The sequence below is a fragment of the Leptonychotes weddellii genome, chromosome 10 (assembly GCF_054177405.1).
Source record: "Leptonychotes weddellii isolate Sample4059 chromosome 10, ASM5417740v2, whole genome shotgun sequence".
Taxonomy (NCBI): Eukaryota; Metazoa; Chordata; class Mammalia; order Carnivora; family Phocidae; genus Leptonychotes; species Leptonychotes weddellii.
The window spans coordinates 151195-171893 of record NC_138378.1 but is presented as its reverse complement, the minus strand read 5'-3'; the positions used below and the strand labels follow the sequence as shown (position 1 = coordinate 171893).

The window sequence follows — 20699 nt, the reverse complement described above, 5'->3', positions numbered from 1 at the left end:
CACAGACATGGGACCAGGTGGGAGGGGGCCTTAGGCACACAGAGGACCCAGGGTCTCCTGAACCTCCCCAGGCACTGTAGCTCAGGGCCCAGGGCTTATGGGCAGGAGGCTACGTCTGGGTGCCCTAGCCATTCACGATGACTTGTCCTCACCCTGACCCTCTGCTCCTGACGACGGAGTGGACGGGGTGGGCCCTGGACCCACTACAGCTTTGAATCGCTTCGCCTCCTAGAGATTCAGGTAATAGGGTGGCAAGCGCGTGCCTTGTGGAGGCCATCCCCATCAGCGTCCCGCCCTGGCCTTGGCACCCTCACTGGGGCAGGGTTGAGCACCGCTGCCCACTGGGGCCAGGTCTCCTCTGCTCCCTGCACTAGGTCTGGGACAATTCTTCATTCCTGAATCTCCCCCGAGATGTGGAAAGAGAGGAGAGACGTTTGCATTAAAAATATCTTCAATAATAAGATCCTATTTTGGATGAAAAAGGAATGGAGATAAATATGAAAACATTTCTTTCTTTTTTTGATAAAATACAGTAAGGACATGTTTCCAGGTTTAAAATTAATGAAAATATAAAAAAGAAACTGGCTCCTGTTGCCTCAAGCCTAGTTCTGAGGTTCTGGGTCCGATCTGGGTGCAGACAGCTTGAATCGGAGGGTTTTCTCACATCACAACTAGACAATACAGAGGCCCTGCTTCCCATCAGAGGCATTTCTCAAGGTCCCCAGCTGCCTGGGGAGGAGGCCCAAGTGAAGCTGCTGGGTCCATGAGAACTCCTGGGAGGGCCCCTCTCCCCAAGCAGGAGCCCCAGCAGAAGCACTTGGCCAGCCAGCGGGGAGCTGGTCCGGGAGGGGCCGCCTGGTCCCAGAGGCCCTCACACCTGCCTCTTAGCAGGACCTCAGGGTACTAGGTCCCTTGGGTAGAGAGGGGGCTCCAGTCTGGGACTGCCCTCAGGGGTGCTGGGCCCCCGCGGTGTGCCGGACACCTGCCGACACACGCTTGTGCAGGTAACCCAGTCTTTGCCCACCGGAGGGGTCCCGTGTCTGTGCCGCTGGGATGGGCAGCCTAGGCCTCGCTGGAGGACTGGGAGCTTCCCCGGAGCAGCAGGGCACGGTAGGTGGGGGAGCTGAGGAAGCGGGGGTAGGAGTCCCGGTGCATGAGTGTGTAGATCTGCAGCTGAGCATCGTCGAATGTGTGTGCGGACGGCTCCTGCATCTTCTTGTTGATGCCTTCCCGCACTCGGGAGTCCAGGCTCACCTGTGGGACAGGACGCCAGGGTCAGGGGCCCAGGAGGTGTCCCCCCCCGCCACCAAACCCTTGCCCTGGGTCCCCCTGGCGGTGCACCTCCTTGGGGGACAGGATGGACACGTAGTCCTCATAGATGAGCCTGGCCTTCTCGTCCACCACGTGCTGGTTGGCCTCAGCCTTGAGCTCCTCACAGGCCAGCCAGAAGAGCATGTTCTCCTCGCTGTACTCCGTGCGCAGGAACTCCCGGAACACGCTTCGTCCCGCCGGGCTGTGCATCAGCTTGTCGAAGGACTGCGCCCAGCTCCGCACCTCCTCAGGGCTTGGCGTGGCGCTGTGGGCATTCCCCGCCAGGCCAGGTCAGGCCTGCTCCCCCACCACCCAGACACACGCACACACGGCTGGCCACACCTACCATGCCTCACAGCTGGGGAGAGGCTGCAGCTTGTTCTCCCGGGAGACCCGCCATGCTCGCCGCCGCTCTTCATTCCTACCCGCAGAGAGAAAGGTGGCACTGGCCTCCATGGAACTCCTGGCCTTGGCGCGCACACACACACACACACACACACACACACGGGGCACGGGGACCCTCAGCTTGTGTGCGAACCCACTGCAGGTGGGCAGCTCTGGAGTCTGCACTGTTCACACCTTCCAGGGAAGGAGGGTCTGCACCTGCTGCAGCCCACCACCCTTCCTGTCTCTCCCCTGGGACCGACGCTGTCTCAGTGGTGTTCGGGAGACCCCTCCTGTCTCCTAGCCTTCGGGACTTCACTGATTCCTTGTGCGCCTCCCTGACCTGACCTCAGCCCCCACCCCTTTCTCCCAGAGGCCCCAGCTGATGCAGTAGGAAAGCCCCAGCCTGTGTGTGTCTGCTTCTCCCCAAGGGACCGTTTTCCCGCCCTTGGCTCCTCACCCGGTGTCAGGGCTGGCTTCCACATCCATGCCTCCAGCCAGATCTCCCTCCAGGGCCACTGGAATGTCTAACAGACATCTCAAACCCAAACAGACAGAGAACTCTGTTCCTCTCCTACCCTATCTGCTGGACCCCAAACTCTCCCTCGGCCCCCACAGCCAAAGTCTTAGTGCGTCCTAATTCTTCACGGCTCCCCTCTCCCGCCTCACGCCTGAACTGCTCACTAGTCAGCAGGTCCCCCTTTGATTCCCCACAGCGCTGTCCACTCAACAGCCATGGGCTGGAAGCCTGCATAGGGCCAGGCCTCTGTCAGACATGAAAACTCCCAACAGCTTCTCCACAGGCTTATAGAACCCTGTCACCACCTGGAGGCCCCACACCCGCCCTCTGGCAGGCCGCTCTGGAAGCTCATCCCCACTGTCCCCAGGCCAGGTCCCTGCTCAGTGTCCTTCCACCTAACAGTGTGTAGGATGTGCTTCTGTCTCTCCCTCTGTAGGACCCCAGGGCCAGCTCAGGCTGGGTCACAGCAGCATCAGCACGTGCTGAGTAAACGGACAGAGGAGTGCACACATGGTGGACTGGCCAGGTGGACACGGACACATGGACAGACCCTCAGGCACACCACACATGAAAGCCACACATACAGAGAGGTCTGGGCATTGGCCACTGGCCAGCGGGGCCCCGCAACCCCTGGACGAGAGCTGTGGGAGGCAGGGCCTCATGAGCCACCTGAGGGTCTGGGGGCAGGACCTGGGGCCCCACGTCTGCACAGCCCCCCTCCCCACCGTCCCTGCCCCCCACCCCAGCCCCCACATACCAGGAACAGCTGCAACAGCAGCACCAGCACAAGCAGCAGGGGTTGCGGCTGGGGGCAGCCGGGGGGGCCGCGTCATGACTGGACATCGAGGGGGGCTGGTCTGCCTCCTCTGGCCCTACGTGCTGGTGACATGGGGGCCTCCTCAGCTCCAGGCCAGAACCTGGGGCCCCCACACCTCTTCCCTGACTCCCCTCGGTGGTCACCGCCCGGCCTCCCAGGCGGTCAAGGGTCTCCCAACTCTTCGCCCCCCGCCCCCGTTCCCACAATGGGGCAGAGGCAGGGGTGGAGGTGCTGCACCTGCTTCTCAGTCTCATGCGGGGTGGGCATGGGTGGGTGGAGGAGGTCGCCCGGGCTCCGTGGTGCTGGCTCCGGGACCCTCACCACAGCCTGGGAGTCTGAGAAGAGAGGTGGAGGTTCTCACTGAGAACCTGGGACTATAGTCTCTACTTGTCCCCTGGAAGGGGTCCTTCCAAGAGCCCTGGGGGGCCTGCTCCCCTGCCCCCACCTTCAGGCCACTCTGTTCAGGCTCCTACCTCTGCCCCAGACTACACCAGGGCTGTGAGCAGGGACAGGGACAGTGAGGAGGGGGCCCCAGACAAGATCTCCACAGGAGGTTCCGGGACACCCTCATTTGCTCGGTCCCTGGGAAGCCGGAAGTCTGGGTTCCTCTTTCTTGGTTTCCGGCTCCTGGCCCCTCCCAAGAGGACTGGGGGCCCCAAGAGTCTGGGGCTACAGGTTAATGCATAAGGGTGGTAGTAAGACATTCAGACCCCCTCCCCAGCTCCCTCCATTCTGGGTTTTCTGCAGGGGGTGGGGGAGGTGGGGAGGGTTGCTCCCCACCAGGAGTCCAGATCAGTGTGGGCCCCAGGGGACTCCGGCCTGTTTGCAGCTGACTAGGTCTGCAGCATGGAGGAGACGAGTGGGGCAGGACTTTCTGAGGGTGTGGGAAATGCAGCAGGGCACAGGTGAGGAGGGCCATGAGCCTCCTGGGAACCCATGGCTCCTAGGTCCTAGACGCTGCCCCTAGCACCCCAACCCCCAGCTGGTACCTTACCTCACCCAGGGTCTCCCAGCCTCCCTTCCTCCCACCCCCACCAGGCTGTGGAAACCAATACAGCCTGGGATGCCAGTGGGGGAGGGGAGCCGGGGGGGTAGCAATGGGTTGGGGTGTCCTGCATCCTGGGTCAGAGACGCGGGATCCCTGGAGGGGGTGAGGGCCAGCATTCTCTTCAATGTCTGTACCCATGTTTCATGGTGGAGGCACCCAGGGGGCACGGGCCCTGGAGCCCCAAGCCAGGGTGAGGAGCCTGATCCCCCCCACCCCCACCCCCACCCCTGCGAGGCCAACCACAGGTCCCACCAGGGTGGGCAATCAGTGCTCTGGGGGCAGTTTTGAATGCTTTCCCACCACGGCCCCTGCCTGTGCCCACCTTGGCCTAGGTGAGGACCCACAGGGCCTGGGGTGCTCCCCTGCATGGCTGAGCCGTCCAGTCCTGTCCCCAAGCCCCATCTTGGCGGCCTGGAGGCTCATGACTTGCTTTCACTTTGTTTTCTCATGTAATTATCATCCTCCCTGCTGCCCCCATCCCTCAGCTTGTGGACTTTCAATCCCCCTTTGGTCCATGTTGGCCTCTTGGGATCTCCCAGGGTAGGAGGGAAGGGTGGGTGCTCTAGGGCTGGCAGCACAGCAGAACCGGGCTAGGCAGCTCCTGGAGCAGGGATGCCAGGACCGCGTATGAGTTATGCACACTTGGAGCACCCTTGCCTCCAGGACCTGGGCATGCAGAGGCCCTGCCCTGACCCGAATCTACGGTGGAAAGTACAGGATCCTCTGGGGCTGAGGCCCCTTACCAGCTACCTGGCTTTCCCTGAGGCCATGGGGGAGGGGACCCTCCAACTGGGTCCCACAGGCTCCAGGCAAGCAGATGGGGAAGCAGCAGCCCCACAGCTTGCCTTTCCCTCAGGGGTCAAGCTTCTAGGGAAAGGAAGGGGTGTGGCAACCTCTGAGGTCTGGTAGCCAGGCAGAAAACTGCTCTTCCTCCTCTGCACCCCCACCCACTGTGAGTGGGGGCAGGGCCCTGTCCCCTCTCCCCTCCCTAGCATCCAAAGACTCAGCTCTGAATTAGAGGAGGGGCCCTGTCTGGGGGTGCAGATCCAGGGGGCTCTGGGGCTGGAGGCTGTTTTTGGGGTCAGTGTCTTCTGTCCCAGCTGCAGGCCTGGACCTGGCTCCCTGCACCTTCCTCAGGCTGACTGGGGTCACCTGTTCACTCACTCTCTGCTGAGGTGATACAGGGTCTGAATTGGGGTTCCTGCCCCTCATCCTGGCATTTGGGAGGGGACTCGTTCCCCTTTCCCAGCTCCTTAGGCTCTGGCCCCCAAGTCTGGGTGGGAGAGGTTGGACAGGCAGCAAGCCTGGCCTCTGGGGACAGAGGTTCCCTTGGGAGCAGCTGCTACTCTGCTCCACAGAAGGAAAAAGAACGTCCCTGAGCCCGCCCAGTCCAAAAAAAGAATAAGAAAATGTGACAATCTCAGAAAAAAATGCCATAACCTTTGGGCGGAGGGCTGACAGAGGGGCTCCTTTCTCTGCTTCTGATGGCACTCAGTACGTTTCCTGTCGCTGCCCCCCATCTGATAGGTGGGGGCGCCCCAGCCTGACTCCTCCAAGGCAGGCCCGGTCTTTCTAACCCTGGTGACCCTTGCCCCCACCCCACCTCTGCAGTGGTGGGGGCAACCTGTTTCTCTCTTCCTCTCTGCTGGCAAGGTCTGGCCTGGTAGAGCTTGTCTCCTTCTTCAGGGGTCCCTTCCCCCAGCCTCTGACTGACGCCCCCACCCCTATCTGAAGGAACTCGCCACGGCGCCCCACTCACCATCGACCCAAAGGCGAGGTGGGGGCGGGAGGGGCCAGGTTTCCTCTGGGCCCCACCCTGGCTGCCGAAGGGGCGTGCACTGCAGCAGCCGGGACTCGAGTCAGACGGCAGGAGGTACTCCTGCGGCGTTCTGGAGGGAGGCCGGCGCCGGGAGCCCCGGATCAGCTGGGGCCGGGGGCGCAGTGCCTCCCCTGCGCCTTGCAGGGTGAGTGGCTGCCAGATCCAAGGGCGTGGGGGTGGGGGCGGACAGGGTGTCCCGCCTCGGCCCCTCCCCACCAGGCTGGGGGGGGCTGGAGACGCGGAAACCTGGGTTCTTCCGGCCCCCCCCGCTTTGAGCAATCACTTCCCCAGGCTTTGAGCTGCAGAAAAAGGGGAACCGGTTGCAGCGCCCCCTCCCCCACGCGCGGGGGACTGGCTCCAGTCCCGCCGCGGCCCAGGGTCCACGTGGACCCCGCGGCTGGAGTCCTTGGGGTGCGGATCCGGGCGCCAGCTCCCGAGGCTCCCGCCCCGTACGGCCTCCGGGCCCCGGGCCGGGAAGGGCAGAGCCGCCGTCCTCGGCGCCGCGCGCGCGCGCACTCACCGGCCGCGCTCCCGAGCCGCTCGCGCCGCCGCTGCTGGCCCGCGCGCCCCGAGGTCCGGCCGGATCGTCGGGGAGGGGGCGCAGGGTGCAGTGCGCAGGCGCCTCGGCTGCACTTCCCCAAAGCGCGGGGACGGGACTTCCTCGCGCGGGGAGGTGCCCGGCCCGCCCTGCCAGGCGCGCCCCGCCCCGCGCTCGGCTGGCCTCGTGCCCCACCCGCCCCCTCCCCACCACCCGGCAGATCCGGCGGGGCGCCCAAGTCCCCCCTATCGCCTAGGGGTAGCCTGTGGAGATGAGGTGCTAATAATGGGGCCTCTGGACCCAGGGCGGCCTGAGCTGGTACTGGAATAGATGGGGGCGTGGCCGTGTCCCCCACTCTGTTCAGGGGGGCCAGTCCAGCTTTGCCATTCTTGTGGGTGTTCATGAGACTCTGGTCCAGTGTCTGGTCACAAGTGCCCTCAAGACCCGGGGTCCTAGACGCTCCTTGCCCTCCAGGCCCTGTCCTAGCTTCTCTGCGACTGTGGGCTCTCCCCTGTAAAGCAGGGTTAAGAGTGAAATGGCACCGTGCTCTAGGGGGCTTCCCAAGGAAAGGGGGTCCGATGCCGCGGTGCTGGTGGGTGCTGGGGGTATGGGTTCTTGCATCTGGAATCACCAAATGTTCCTGTCTGTGGGGACCGGGTGAGTCTTCCAACGCCTCCAGTTGCCCCAAGATATCCTAAAGTTTAAAGCCACACCCTCCCTTTTGCCCCGGATGCCCTGTCCCTTCTCTTTGGCGGACTCTCCTGATATTTTATGATCCGTTACAGCTGTCAGTTAGATTTCTTCTCCCAGCATGCTTTGGGCCAGTGTCAGCGTGGTGCAGACCCTGCTCTGGAAATGGTCTGCAATGTCTGTGCCCCCTGGCCTTGGGCCACGTGCATCTCCTGTCCCCCGTGCAGGCACTCAGCCCGCCTGGTTCCTGATGCCTGAGGCCGGCACACAAAATGCCTTCCAGTTGCACAAGTCGATGTGCACACGTTTCTCAGAACTCTTCAAGATGGAAAGGGAAGTGGTGATTTTACATGTGCCTCTCATTCATTCAGCAATGATCTGGGTGTACCCTGTGTGCCAGACACTGGTGGGCCCCAGCAGCAAGCGAGACAGGCGGACCAGCCCTGGGGCAGACAAGAAACAGACTGGCAGACTGGGTTAGAGGTCAGGAGGGCTAAGGAGGACTGCAGAGCAGAGGAGGGAGGTGTCACTCAGCAAAGGACAGGGTTGGCAGAACGGCAGGACAGGGGCCTTGGGAGAGTGGAGGCCAAGCTGGAGGAGAGTGTGAGACAAGGTCAGAGAGGTGAGAGGGGCCATGCAGGCTGGGGTGCCTCCTGGGGTTGTGTGCCCGGGGGCCTTGGCTGGTATGGCCACAGAGCTATCTGGCTGCCAAGTTGATGGGCTGGCCAGGCCAGGGCAGAGGCCGGAAGCCTGTCCAGATAGGAGGTGGCTGCTTCTTACTTAGCCTAGGTCACCGTCCTGAGAGGTAGGTCCTACAGAGTCAGGCCAGCATCTGCGCAACGTCACGCAGCCAGGCTGATCCCACAGTGTTTGGTGTGGCGTCTCTACCCCTTCCTGAGAAATGTGTGGCACAGTTGACCATGGGTGGAGGTCAACACACTTCTCTCCGTACTCACGCCATTCCCTACTCCCTCCGCCCTCCCAGCCCTCCATGTACTGTACCTTCGGTGGCCACTCACTTGTGTCCTTTGGCCACTTGGACCTGCACTCCGTTCCCCTTGCCCCAGCCGTTCTGGCTGTCCTGCACCTTCTCTGGTGAGTCTGTCTTTACACAGAGCATACCCATATTCCATGGGAGGAATCCAGATGGGCTGGGCAGTAACTTGTTCAAAGCCATGCAGCAGGTAATGGTGGCTATGGGGTTTAAACCCAGGATGCTCTGTCCAGAGCATGAGCATGATTGCAGCCCCAGGAATCTACCTGACCCCACACAGTCTCCAGTACACTGGGCCCTGGCCTGCATGCTTCACTCTTCCATAGCAGAAACCTCGTCTGGGCCCCACAGAAATGTCCTCAGCCACTTTCCCTGGCCTCCCCTGCAGACCTCGGGCCCCCCTCCCTGGTATGGGGATCAAAGGGCCCACCAAATTCTAGCTCAGTGCCTGGTGCAGAGCTGCCTGTGAGACCACTCTGTTGCTGGTCTTCTCCGCGGGGCTTTGTGTGGTCCCCCGTTGCAGAGTAATCCACACCCTTATGGAGCCCTCCCTGCGCTCACTCACTCACAGCCCAGGTGAGACCCTCAAGATCTCTATTTTAAAGATAAAGAAATGGAGACTCAGAGAAGTGATGGAATGAGATATGCATTTACCAAACAGATGAAATGGTTCTAGGTGGTCAGTACATCCCCATGAGACAGAGTGCTGGGGTCCTGGGGAGTCAGGGCTGGCTGTCATTCTGGTCATGATATACGTGGACAGAGAGAACATCTGTTCAGGGTGTATGTGGACAGAGAGAAAGCCTCCCTTTCCCTGGCAATTTGTCCTCAGCCCAAACCAGCTTCTCTCCCCCTGTTCCTCCTTCCCCAGCTCTGCTCAAACACCCCCCCCCACCCCCCCTGCCATGACTGCCATGCATAGCTCTCTCCTTCCTCCCAGAGCTGCCGCAGACTCCAAGCTCCACACGCAGTTCTGGGCTTGGACCAAGGCCAGGGGCAGTAACAGCACAGAAAGGGTGAAGGGTCAGGTGCAGGGAGAAGGGCTTACTGAGGGCCACTCAGCAGGCGTCCCTGGCACGGGTTGGGGGGCTTGTCTGAATCCTTTTGGCCCCCACCTCTGCAGCTGGTTAGGGACTAGGAGGGAAGAAAAGGGAGACGTGGCAAGTTCTAGGCTCTGCAAAGAGCGCGTGTCAGGGAGAAGAGTACTAAGTTCTCTAAGGAAAGATCTGTCCAGAAAGTTGGGAGACTCTTCAGAGTTCAGAGCCTTTGCACGAGGTGGATTTGTCAGAACAGGACACGGGTGGTTTCCTTCCTGTATATGTATGTCTGTGTGTGAGGGGGATAGAGCAGAGCTGAGGAGGTCATTCAAGATGAAAAGGTGATTTTCTGTCTGGAGAAGTAGGGGCCTTCCTGAGGTGGTCTCCTTTTCCCCAGTCTCCCCCAGTCTCGGTCCCCTGGAGGACCTCCCCGGCACAGCTGGCTCCAAAGGCCACCTTTGGCTTGTGCAGTCGCTTGTCCTGCCCAGAATGTCACCCTCCTCTCTGACCCCTGATGGAATGACCTACAATCTGGGGTCCCACTTGGGCCCCACTTTCTCCCTGAGCTTGCCCTTCACTTCTGGGGTTGTGACAGTTGCCCTGGCCCAATTCTTATTCCTGTCTCCTCAGACTGGAGGCTCTCAGAGACTTGCAGGGCACCAGGTTGCCTGATGGGGGCAGAGCGGTATTTGAGGGATTACCAGCATCCTCTGTTAATCTGACACCTGCCCGCTTGCATCCTCCTTCTACTTTGTTGGAGGGCAACCCCCCCCGCCCCCCCCGCTCTGTGTATCCAGATGTCTGTGATCGGATGCAGGGGAGGCAGCATCCATACTCTCCCCTTCCCTCCGGGGGAACCTGGAGAGAGGCAGCGTAACGACCAGGGGGCGCTTGGACAATGAGAACTTTATATGGGAGGGTGGGGCGCGTTCGCATCCTGTGGGGTCCCAGTCAACGTGGGAAGATGCTGCCATCAACTTTCTCCTCTAGAATGGTCTCCACGCGCCTCCTCTGCGGGTGAGAGGGGTTGGGGCCAAGTGTACGGGGAGGAGGGCGGGGACCCCCCCTCCGCCCCTTCCCCGGCCTGTGGGCACCTCTTGACGGTCCAGGGGGTCTGGGATCCGCGTTGGCTTCAGCCGCGGCGGCAGGAACAGCTCCAGCCGGATGGCGGCGCGCGCGGACTTCTGCTGCAGGATGAGGAGCGAGATCTCCTCCACCTGCAGGTCGCGGGGTGGGGGTGAGGGGGTGTTTCTGAGTCTACGCGTTAAGTTTTGCCTTGCTCCGCCCGCCCCCTCCTGCAGGGCGCCTGGGCCGGTCCCTCCCGCCGTTTGATCCATCCCCACCCACCCCTTTCCTCAGCGGACCAGGGCCGGTCTCCCCACCCCGCCTGCCCCCCCACCCCGCCGGTCCCCCAGCCTTCCCGCCTGCGCGCCCCTTCCTTCCGGCCCCTAGCCTCACCCGCATGCGGATGTAGCGCAGCCGCAGGGCACGGATTCGTCCTCGGGCCTCCGCTGCCTTGAGGACGCCGAGGAGCATGTCCTGGCGCACTGCGGGCAGCTCGAGTGACTGCGTCCACGCGCGCGGGTCGGGCATATGGTACCCCAGCTCCACTGACTCACGGGGGAAGATGGAGGCGGCCACGCCCACGTCCTCAAGCAGGTCCCCGAAGAGCAAGTGGCGGTGACGCTGCCGGGGGCGCATGGCCGCCAGGCCTTCCAGCGATAGGGCCCAACCCGGCTTGGGGGGCTCCGCCGCGGGCGGCCCCTTGGCGCGCTCCTCACGGGACCCCTTTCCTGTTCGCTCCCGCGGGCCCCTGCGCCCAGCCTCCTTCACCGCTGGCGACTGCATCCTGGGCCCTGCCGAGGAAAGAATGAGTTCCATTGGGCACCTACCAGCTCCTCTGGCCCGGCCCGGCCCGGCGCGCCCGGCCCCTCTAGATTCCCCACAGCGGGCTTTAGGTCCTGCCCCTCCAGGCTCTGCGCCATTTTCTTTTTTCTTTTTTCTTTAAGATTGATTGATTTATTTGAGAGAGATAGAGAGAGAGCGCCTGCGCGAGAGAGCAAAGGGAGCGAGGGGCAGAGGGAGAGAGTCTTAAGCAGATTTCCGCGCTGACCGGGAGCCCCAAGCCCATCAATCTCACGACCTCAGCAGAAACCAAACCGACTGCACCACCCAGGCGCCCCCAGCCTCTGCACCTTTGGGCAAGCCTAGCACCCATCCTATTTATCCTTGCAGTCAGCCATAAATTTCTGATTCACTTAGTTTCAGAAAATTCCCTTCCTGCCCACGGGCTGTTTCTCTGTCCACTGAGAAAATGCTGAAACCCCTGAGTTGACCTCTGGCCCTACCCAGGGGTGGAGACCGTGTTAAGACTGATCTGGGTGAGGCTTGGTAGACCCTTCCCCACAATTCTGGAACCCTTGATGTGCCCCAGTCCCCCATGTCTGTGGCTGCCAGTCCGTCAGCAAACCCCCACCCCACTGGAACCTCATGGCTGCTCTAGTTTGGCCAGCCCTGGCCTAGACCCCTCTGCCTTAGTGTTAGGGGCTGGAGATGGAGGGGATGGGCAGAGGAGATGTGTGTGCTCTAGTTTGTATGTTCTTGTGTGGGTCAGTCTGTGTGTCTGTGGGAGATCCCACATATGTGTCAGGGATGCTGAAAGCAGAATGGACAGCTGGCTTGCTGCCCAAGGTGGGGTGGGGTAGGGGTGGTGGGGGCAGCCCATCCTCCTAGCCTGTGCCCTGCTGAGTCTAGATGGAGGAAGGGAGAGCAGAGCCCAGGGTGGTGATAGACCAGTTAGGGCCCACAAGTGGGGAGAGGGAAATGCCCCTAAGGTCCTGGCTCAGCCCTGCAGGGCTCCTTCCCAGCCCACAGCACCTCAGGCCCCAGAGCCTGGGCCACATCCTGGCCCACTGTGGGGGGGAGGCAGAGCCACAACGAGGCATCTGCTGGCGGCCAGCTCCCTCCCACACCCCATTCTTAGCTACAGCGGTCAAGGGCCTGGCCCTTGTCCCCCTTCCCTACACCCATACTTTCCACTTTCTAGGGTCTGAGCCTCTAACCGAGGCCTGACTCCCTGGGGCTTGTTGACGCGGTTGCCTGGCAACAGGAGCCCCGCCCCCCCCCCCCTCCCCGCGGGAGCTGGAGCGGGGCTGTCTCTGGGAAGGGAGGGGCGTGGGCAGAGCCCGGGTCCAGGTGTTTGGACGGTTCCTCCATTCGAGGGGGCGAAATGCCTGCAGTTGTCCCGGCCCCTTCCAGGCTGGAGGAGGTGACCGCCAGCTTTTCCAGTCTGGGTGCCCTTTCTTTTCTTCCTGGGGAGCCCCAAACGCACTCTTGTGGGGGCTTTGGGCCCAGCTTCCTGGCTGGAGAGGTCTTCGGCGGCTAGTTTTGGGGCAGAGGGCATAGCTTATGAGACCTTCCTGTCTGATACGTTTTCGCCGATGCATGACCCAAAAGGGCTCCCACAACCGCTGTTGTTCACAGGGAAGGGAAACTGGGGCAGAGCTCAGGACCCCTTACCTCTTCCAGGGCAAGTTTGGGGTCTGGGGGGCGTCCCTAAAGTTCCCAGAGCCAGGTTTTGCTGAACTCCAAATTTCTGGGTCCTGGGACCTAGATTTCTGTGATCTATTTTTTTATTTTTATTTTTTTTATTTAAAGATTTTTATTTATTTATTTGAGAGAGAGAGAGAACATGAGGAGGGGGTGGGCAGAGGGAGAAGCAGGCTCCCCACTGAGCAGGGAGCCCGATGCGGGGCTCGATCCCAGGACCCTGGGATCATGACCTGAGCCGAAGGCAGACACTTAACGACTGAGCCACCCAGGCGCCCCCTATTTTTTTTTTTTAAGATTTTATTTATTTATTTGACAGAGAGATAGAGAGTGCACAGATAGAGTGGCAGGCAGAGGGAGAGGGAGAAGCAGGCTCTCCACTGAGCAGTGAGCCCGATGCGGGGCTCGATCCCAGGGCCCTGGGATCATGACCTGAGCTGAAGGCAGACGCCCAACCGACTGAGCCACTCAGGCGCCCCTCTGTGACCTATTTTTGTATTTGTTAATTTCATACTATTTTATAACCCGTTCACTTCTCAATGTATTAATTCTATAACTCACTCATGCACTCATCAGTTTATTCTAGAATTCATGAATCCGTATGGTCCGTGCTACAGTTCACACTAGGCCAAAGTTAGTGCGCTAAGTCCATAATTTGTTAATGCATGGGTGACTTCCATGGTGCTTACGTAACTGTCCCCTTCATTCACGGATGTGTGCCAAGGGCATTGGTGTTTTTTTGTGGGTTTAGGACCTGCACCCCTGAGATGGGAACTGTCCTGGCTTTGGAGGTGGGGTCTCAGCGGACCAGGAGGTTGTTGATTGTTCACCTTGTTTTGGGAAGTTGCTCTGGTTTCCTGGTGAAAAGGTAAACTATGACTTTGAGCCCCTATATCCCAGAGTGTGCACTACCCTCAAGCTCCACTGAATGACTATCCATCCTTCCAGCCCCCAAGCCTTTGGACAAGCTGTTCCTGTATGCTGCCTGTTCCTGCCCAGTATGTGCCTTTGGGGTGTGGCCCGGGCCTTGGGATTCAGCACCAACCTTGGGGCTTGTTGAAGACAAAGGTCTCTGGGATCCAGAAGCAGTGAGGGCTTAGGGAGTCTGACCTAACAGACAACCTCCTCCAGGCAGGCCTCCTGGATACATATAGCTCAGGCAGGGGCTGCTTCTGGCTCAACTCTGTGCTCCCACACTGGTGAGCTGTGGGTGGAGACAGGGATCTGGGCTCTCCTCTCAGCTTCCCAGGTCTGGGCCAGGAGGGCTCACAGAAGGGAATTGCTTGCTGGCTCCTGGCAGTGGAGTGGGTTTTATAGGGCGAGTGGGGGCATGCTTTCCTGCAAGAAGGGACTTGTAACTTTCCCTCTGTTTTTGTAGGATTGAAAAACTTTGATATCCCTCCTCCCCAGTCCTCCGAGGGCTTGGTGCCCTCACAGCTCAAATTCCTGAAAGTAGCTTCTTCCAGCTTCTCCCCACACCTTGTGGTTCCTGGGGCGGGGGTGGGGAGGATGAGGGAGGTGCTACCCGTGTGTCTGGGGCCCAACACCTGGGAGAGACCATCAGGCAGGTGTCTTCCATCTATTTCTGTGTCCAGGATTCATGTGTTTTTCAAGGGCTGATGGAAATGCTGAGATCTAAAAGTATGTTGGTTGGCTCCAAAGCCTGAAAATAAAACCCCAAAATAAAATTCAAAGCTTTATTAAATGACTATAGAATTTAACATTATATTGAAAATCCACACACAACTCAATTCTCCTGTTGCCTTATATAACTATGATAAGGTTAAAATCACACAAACTAATTTATTATGATGAAACTCAGAATTTTAAAAATCCTTTCACTTTTTAACAGCACAAATGGGCTGCGGGCTGACCCGCCGTGGAGCGGCTGGTCTGTGTGAGGCTTCCGTTGACTGCACTGGGACCCCTGAGCCCAGCCCAGGGATGGCGAAGCAAGCCGAGGCAGAGGGGAGCAGACAGAGTGCCTGCCTGGGGCCATGAGTGCTGACGTTTCTGGGCTCCGACTCACTGGGCAAGAGTAAAGTACATTCTCCCCACTTTGTGGGTGTAAATCTCTCTGGGACCCAGGTCTTGCTACGAATGCCATGACTCGCGAGTGTAGCCCAGGCAGCTCTAGGCACAGTTTGTGGACACACATTCTGTGCTCATTCATGGGAGCTGCGTGCCTTGGGCTGTCCCTGGTTTCCCTGTGATGTGGGAAACAAAGGCCAAAGAAAAATTAAATTTCCTTACTACTTACAACCCATTGACAAGTCCTTGAAACAAGCAGAGTGAACTTCCTCTGGGAGCTCAGCTGCCTTGATGTGGACACTTTGTTAAGGGCAAAAGGCAATCTTAGCTCGACCCTCAGGATCCTGTGAGTCTATTTTTTTTTTTTGAGAGAGAGAGAGAGCAAGAGAGCTCGTGCACGCAGCGTGGGTGGGGGTGGCAGGGAGGGGCAGAGGGAGAAGGAGACAGGAGGATCCCAAGCAGGCTCCACACTCAGCCCACAGCTCAACTTGGGGCTTAATCTCACGACCCTGAGATCATGACCTGAATTGAAATCAAGAGTTGGTCGCTTAACTGACTGAGCTACCCAGGTGCCCCTAACACAAACTAATTTATTATGATGAAGTCTACTTTAAACGTATAGAAATTCCTTTGGAAACTTCCTTTATCTCTACCCCCCAAGATGTATGTTGGCAGTCATCCCCCAAACATATGACCCACCGATATACATCTGAAGTGTCTCATGACGGAGGGTTTACTAGACAGTAATAAATGACCTTTTCCTAACAATAGCTAGCCCCTCAGGGTCCTGGAAACTTTACTTCCAAAACACCTTGGAGGCTTGTGCTCTCCCTAACCCCCTCCCAACTTAAAAGTGTATAATTAACCACTCCTCACAAGCCTGGTGCAGCTCTTTGTGCCCATGGGTCCCGTCCCCGGGCTTTAATAAAAACACCTTTTTGCATTGAAGATGTCTCAAGAATTCTTTCTTGGCCATTGGCTCCGAACCCCAACATTTCCACATCACCTGTGTGTTTTGTTTTGCCTGCATGTGACGTGTGTTTGAGGGTATCCTGTGTGGACACAAATGCTCTCTCACATAACAAGTCCCCTGCTGTCCCCTGTGTGACACCTGTGTTCTGTGTCTTACCCTGGCTGCTCAGGGGTCCCGAGAGTGTCCTCTGTGCTGCTGGCCCCCTTTGTGGGAGCGCTTTAGGGTCCAGGGAGTACAGTCAGCCTCCCAGCCTGGCCACCCACCAACCAGGTGACCTAGCCTGTACTTTGGCTAAGACTGTCCCTGTGAGGGGCACTCGCATAGGACGCTTTTCCAGACCAGCCTCATGGCCCACCCCCCTTTTCCTAGTCTGTGCCTGAGTAGGGAGGCCACTGAAGGCCACCATGAAATGCAGCTCTGTATGCTCCTGAGTGGGCAGGTGGGCAGAGGCAGCTGGGGCAGGGGGGACTGGGGTTGGCTGCTTAAACCTTGGTGAGCCCAGCGAGGAGAGGCTGCAGGAGGCCAAGCCTCCTTGGGTTCCTGTCCCTGCTGGGCTCCTGAGGTCAGCAGGATCCTGCTTCCAGCTTCATCTGGGGAGTGTGGTGCACGTATATGTCTCCTGTCTACTCATGTGCTTCGAGTGCATGTTGGTGTGGGTTCACGTGTGTGTGACCCATGTGTTTGTGCCTGCGAGTCCGTGTGCATTTCTGAGCATGAACCCATTTGTGTCTTCACTTGTGTGTCTATCTGGGCATCTTTGCGTGTATTTGCAGGCATGTGAGACTGTGCGTCCCTGTGTGTCCCAAGTGAGTGTCTCTGTGGTCGTGCCCTGTACCTCCATACTGTCCCTGAATCAGCTGCAGTGAAGATGCAGAGGTAAGTCCTGGGGGACAGCTTAGGATGCTGAGTCCTAGGGCATCTGCCTGCCCTGTCCTTTCCTGATTTGTCAGGTATCCTAGCAACGCTGCTGCCAGTCGCCTAGCAACCAGGTCCCCATCCTTGGAGATGGATGCTCCAAGCAGGGTCTGGGATATGTGAATAGAGCCTGTGCAGGAAGAAGGACCCCATGACTTAGAGGCTGTGACTCAGCTCAGGGGTCACCCACATGGCATGTGACCCCAGTGCTGGGAAGGAGGTGGCTCCATGGGAATTGTTCAGCTGCCTGGGTGCTGGGGGCCCAGGCTGTGAGGGAATGATGCTCAGATGTTGCTCTGGGATCCAGCTGTGGCAGAGACACCCTTGGTGTGTCTCAAAGTGGCAGATGGATCTGCGTTTGAACCCTGTCTCTGCCACTTTGACAGGTGGCTTCACAACGTTGAGGCTTAATGCTCCTGTCTGCACAAAGGTGATGCTGATTGGCAGTGACCTGGTGTGGTGGGGATGGATGAGTTCATGTTCATGATGGACATGTGGAGCATGCAGTAGGCACACAGGGAGCACAGCAGAGTCTAGGCATCCTGCTTGTCCACAAGGCTCTAATCCAATTAGGCCTGGCCAGGCAGGGGCACTGCTGTGTATCTACCCACCTATTGGTCTGCTGTGGCTCAGTTCCCCTGGGAGACCAGCGGAGGGTGCTGTCCTGGGCACAGAAGGCCAACCGGGGCTGATCTGAGTCCACCAGAGGCAGTGTCTCTGTGTGTTAGATGAGGCCCCAAATCCTTGTCCCAGTCTATGCGTCTTGTGTGCGTCCCTGAGTCTCTGTTCCATGTGTCTGTGTGTGTCCTTGTGTGTCTGTCTGTCCCTTGACTCAGTTCCTGTGTGGATCCGCGTCCCTGTGTCTGTGTGTGGGAGCCTGTCTCTGTCGTTCATCTCTAAGTGTGTGCCCTGGTCCCTTGGTCTGTCCAAAGGACGTCCAGTGTGGGGCCTGGTGACCCCCCTTCCCTGCGGCCCCCTCCTCCAGCCTGCGTGGCCCCTCCTCCTCAGGAGCGGCAGTCTCCGCCCCACCCCCAGCTCTGCGCTAGGCTGCTGCGTCTGGTCTGGCGTCTGCTGAGAAGGAGCAGCCGCTCCTGCCGCAGCCCCACGCAGACCCGCCCCGGGGCGGCCAGTGGATCCCAGTCCCGCTCTGCCGCTGCTGACGGTTAGAGTGTCCGCAGTGTCAGCTCCCACGCAGGTTGCTAAGGTAAGGCCTAAGCTGCCGGGGGCCAGGGGTCGGGTCTGGACAGACTGCAGCCCTCAGGCAGGACTGGGGAGGGGCAGGAGGAAGTCGGCCCATGTCCCGTGTCCCAGCTGTTTCTGGGTGTGTCTCCTGTGTGCGCCTGAGGTCAGGTTTGCACCTGTCTGTGGGTGGTGTGCGCACATGGATGGCTGTGTGTCTGTGAGTCCCTGTGGGTGGACACGTGTCTCGGCGTGTAACTGCATAACTACGTCCGCACGTCCCCTGTGGGAGTCTGCCAGCCACACGAGACCGTGTCCTTGTCTGCATGCGTGCCTCTAGATGTGTCCCTGTCTGTGCATACATGTCTGCTTGTCTCCATTGTTTCTGAGTGTGTGCGTGTGCCCCTGCAGCTAAGGCTGTCTTGGGGGGGCGGTCCATGTGCCTGGTGGGCAGCACACACTGTGCTTGGAGGTCATGTGTCCCTGTTCTCTCCCAGGTACCAGGTGACTTTGCACACAGGGAGGTGGCATGGAGTCCCTCTTCCCTGCCCCGTTCTGGGAGGTCCTCTACAGCGGCCACCTGCAGGGCAACCTATCCCTCCTGAACCCCAACCACAGCCTGTTGCCCCCCAACCTTCTGCTCAATGCCAGCCACGGTGCCTTTCTGCCCCTTGGGCTCAAGGTCACCATTGTGGGGCTTTACCTGGCCGTCTGCATTGGGGGACTGCTGGGGAACTGCCTCGTCATGTATGTCATCCTCAGGTAGGCTGGGGACCCGTCCACGCCGCTGCAGTGGGGAAGTGGGCAGGGGGCTGTTCGGGTGGGCCTGGCAGGTAGAGACTTTGCACTTTTCCCATTCAATTTCTGGTCGTCCTGTCAGGCACCGTCAGGGTCAGGATCAGTCCTTAGGCCCTGGATGCTCACGTCTTCACGGTTGGGGCACCTGACGGGGTGGGGGGAGAGGAAAGGATCAGCCCTGCTCACCCCAGTCCTGGCAGGGGGGAGGAGGGAGGGTGCAGCTGTGTCCCAGAGGGAATGTCACCCTGACTCCTGACAGGTAACCCTCCCTGATCTGAGCTGTGGGCCCAGCTCCTCTCCGAGCCACCATGTGAGGATCTCCTGGACCTCACAGTGACCCTGAGAGGCAGCTCTTGTCAGCCTGTTCCAGGGCCCATGCCCGAAGCCCCTTCCCTTCAGCTCCATCGTCACTGCTGGAGTCTGGGCCGATTCAGCGTCTGCTGGTGCTCAGACTGGGAAAGCCCGTGGGGTCAGGAGGGGTGGCCAGGCTGCTGGATAGGGGCACATCATAGGGGAACAGCGTGGGGACAGTGTGAGGACGTGCGTGTGTATGTGTGTGTTCACATGCACACATGCACAAGTATGTACACACATGAGCGCACACATGTAGGTGGGCACACACGGTTAGTGCACACGCACACACATATGTGTGAGAGTGAGCACATACGAGTTAGTGTGCTGCACGGTGTACATGTGTGCGTGCACATGTACCTAAAGCCGGACATGCATGTGTGAGCACGCACATGTACACACGAGTGTGAGTGTGTGCACGTATGCGTGACTGCCCATATGTGTAAAACTGGTGTGTGTATGTGTGAGTGTGCACACGGACATGTGCAAGGTGTGTGTGTTGGTGTGTATGGTGCACATCCTTACGCAGGGGGCCAGGAAGAGCCGTGCTGAGCCCCGGGGGACTGGACTTACACGGCCCTCTGTGGCTGGAGGGTGTGCTGTGGGTGACAAGTGCCCCAACCTGTGGTGGTCTTGTTCACCCTTCCTGTCGTCACTGCCTCTCTGTATCTCTCCTCTGCACTGGGGCATCCAAACTCAGAGCCACGTCCTGTTAGAGCAGACAGGGAAGGTCCCCAGAGAGACTGATGTGCCGGGCCTGGCCCGAGTGTCAGCACAGTGTATTCTGAGACTGTAGACTGGGGTCGGCTGCCTCAGGAGTCAGAGACACTGGTTCCAAGCCCTGCTCTTTTTTTTAAATTTATTTATTAGAGAGAGAGTGAGAGAGAGAGCGCAAGAGGGGGTAGGGTTAGAGGGAGAAGCAGACTCCCCGCCGAGCAGGGAGCCCGATGTGGGACTCAATCCCGGGACTCCGGGATCATGACCTGAGCCGAAGGCAGTCGCTTAACCGATTGAGCCACCCAGGCGCCCAGCCCTGCTCTTTTTAAGAAACTTTATTTTTTTAGGGTGGCTTTAGGTTCAAAGCAACATTGAGAGGAAAGGACAGAGATTTCCCATATACCCTCTGCCTCCGCCCCCCACATGCGTAGTGTCCCTTGTTACCAACATCCCCACCTGAATAGTGCATTTTATAATTAATTACAACTCAGTTTTACAACTGAACCTACATTAACCACATCCTGATCACCCAAAGTCCGCAGTTTACACTATGGTTACTCTTGGTGTACATTCTATGGGTTTTGACAAATATGTAATGACATGTGTCCACCATTTACTATCACACAGAATAGTCTCACTGCCCTGAGAACGCTCTGTGCTCTGCCTGCTCATCCCTCCTCACCCCCCAACCCCTGGCAACCACTGATCTTTTATTGTCTCCATAGTTCTGCTTTTTCCACAACGTCACATAGTTGGACCCATACCGTGTGTAGCTTTCTCAGATTGGCTTCTCTCACTTAGTGATATACATTTAAGGCTCCTCCATGTCCTTTTTTTTTTTTAAAGATTTATTTATTTATTTGAGAGAGCGAGAATGAGAGAGAGAGAGTACATGAGAGGGGGGAGGGTTAGAGGGAGAAGCAGGCTCCTTGCTGAGCAGGGAGCCCGATGCGGGACTCGATCCAGGGACTCCAGGATCATGACCTGAGCCGAAGGCAGTCGCTTAACCAACTGAGCCACCCAGGCGC

The 20699-nt window shown here is 58.9% G+C and overlaps 3 protein-coding genes across 13 annotated transcripts in view; 1 reads left to right on the top strand and 2 right to left on the bottom strand.

Annotated features, from left to right (window-relative positions):
* Positions 1-492: 492 nt before the first annotated feature.
* RGS19 (regulator of G protein signaling 19) lies at positions 493-6545 on the bottom strand. 5 transcript variants are annotated; one of them, XM_081832321.1, is made up of 6 exons: positions 6420-6545; positions 3270-3367; positions 2973-3094; positions 1658-1732; positions 1342-1576; positions 493-1254 (listed from the first exon to the last, which is right to left on the bottom strand). In XM_081832321.1, exons 2-6 carry the CDS (start codon positions 3297-3299, stop codon positions 1063-1065), a joined length of 654 nt encoding a protein of 217 aa, XP_081688447.1. In that variant the 5' UTR covers positions 3300-3367; positions 6420-6545; the 3' UTR covers positions 493-1062. The 5 variants fall into 5 exon arrangements, with proteins under 5 accessions (XP_081688447.1, XP_006743806.1, XP_030895463.1 ...); XM_006743743.3 differs by lacking the exon at positions 6420-6545 and adding an exon at positions 5840-5969; XM_031039603.2 differs by lacking the exons at positions 3270-3367; positions 6420-6545 and adding an exon at positions 5840-5961.
* OPRL1 (opioid related nociceptin receptor 1) overlaps positions 5927-20699 on the top strand; it is an 18680-nt gene continuing 3907 nt past the window's right edge. The window contains exons 1-3 of one of the 5 annotated variants that reach the window (XM_081832317.1): positions 5927-6044; positions 16485-16587; positions 18303-18567. In XM_081832317.1, the coding sequence (XP_081688443.1) occupies positions 18335-18567 (233 nt within the window). In that variant the 5' untranslated portion in view covers positions 5927-6044; positions 16485-16587; positions 18303-18334. Of the gene's footprint in view, positions 6045-16484; positions 16588-16616; positions 17831-18302; positions 18568-20699 lie in introns of those variants that run through there. The other 4 variants (XM_081832319.1, XM_081832320.1, XM_081832318.1 and 1 more) reach the window with 4 other exon arrangements.
* Positions 9049-11134, bottom strand: LKAAEAR1 (LKAAEAR motif containing 1). 3 transcript variants are annotated; one of them, XM_081832325.1, is made up of 3 exons: positions 10617-11134; positions 10253-10375; positions 9049-9255 (listed from the first exon to the last, which is right to left on the bottom strand). In XM_081832325.1, the coding sequence occupies exons 1-3, from the start codon at positions 11037-11039 to the stop codon at positions 9166-9168; spliced, it is 636 nt and encodes a 211-aa protein (XP_081688451.1). In that variant the 5' UTR covers positions 11040-11134; the 3' UTR covers positions 9049-9165. The 3 variants fall into 3 exon arrangements, with proteins under 3 accessions (XP_081688451.1, XP_081688452.1, XP_081688450.1); XM_081832326.1 differs by lacking the exon at positions 9049-9255 and adding an exon at positions 10032-10169 and having other exon boundaries at positions 10617-11120; XM_081832324.1 differs by lacking the exon at positions 9049-9255 and having other exon boundaries at positions 10032-10375; positions 10617-11131.

Excerpts from the sequence above, each read along its gene's own strand:
- RGS19 (XM_081832321.1), bottom strand. The coding sequence starts at position 3,299 with ATGCCCACCCCGCATGAGACTGAGAAGCAG. Across the intron at positions 1,577-1,657 it reads CTCCCCAGCTGTGAGGCATG|CGCCACGCCAAGCCCTGAGG; the intron begins GTAGGTGTGGCC and ends GAATGCCCACAG. Across the intron at positions 1,255-1,341 it reads CCATCCTGTCCCCCAAGGAG|GTGAGCCTGGACTCCCGAGT; the intron begins GTGCACCGCCAG and ends CCTGTCCCACAG.
- LKAAEAR1 (XM_081832324.1), bottom strand. The coding sequence starts at position 11,039 with ATGGAACTCATTCTTTCCTCGGCAGGGCCCAGGATGCAGTCGCCAGCG. Across the intron at positions 10,376-10,616 it reads TGCGCTACATCCGCATGCGG|GTGGAGGAGATCTCGCTCCT; the intron begins GTGAGGCTAGGG and ends CGCGACCTGCAG.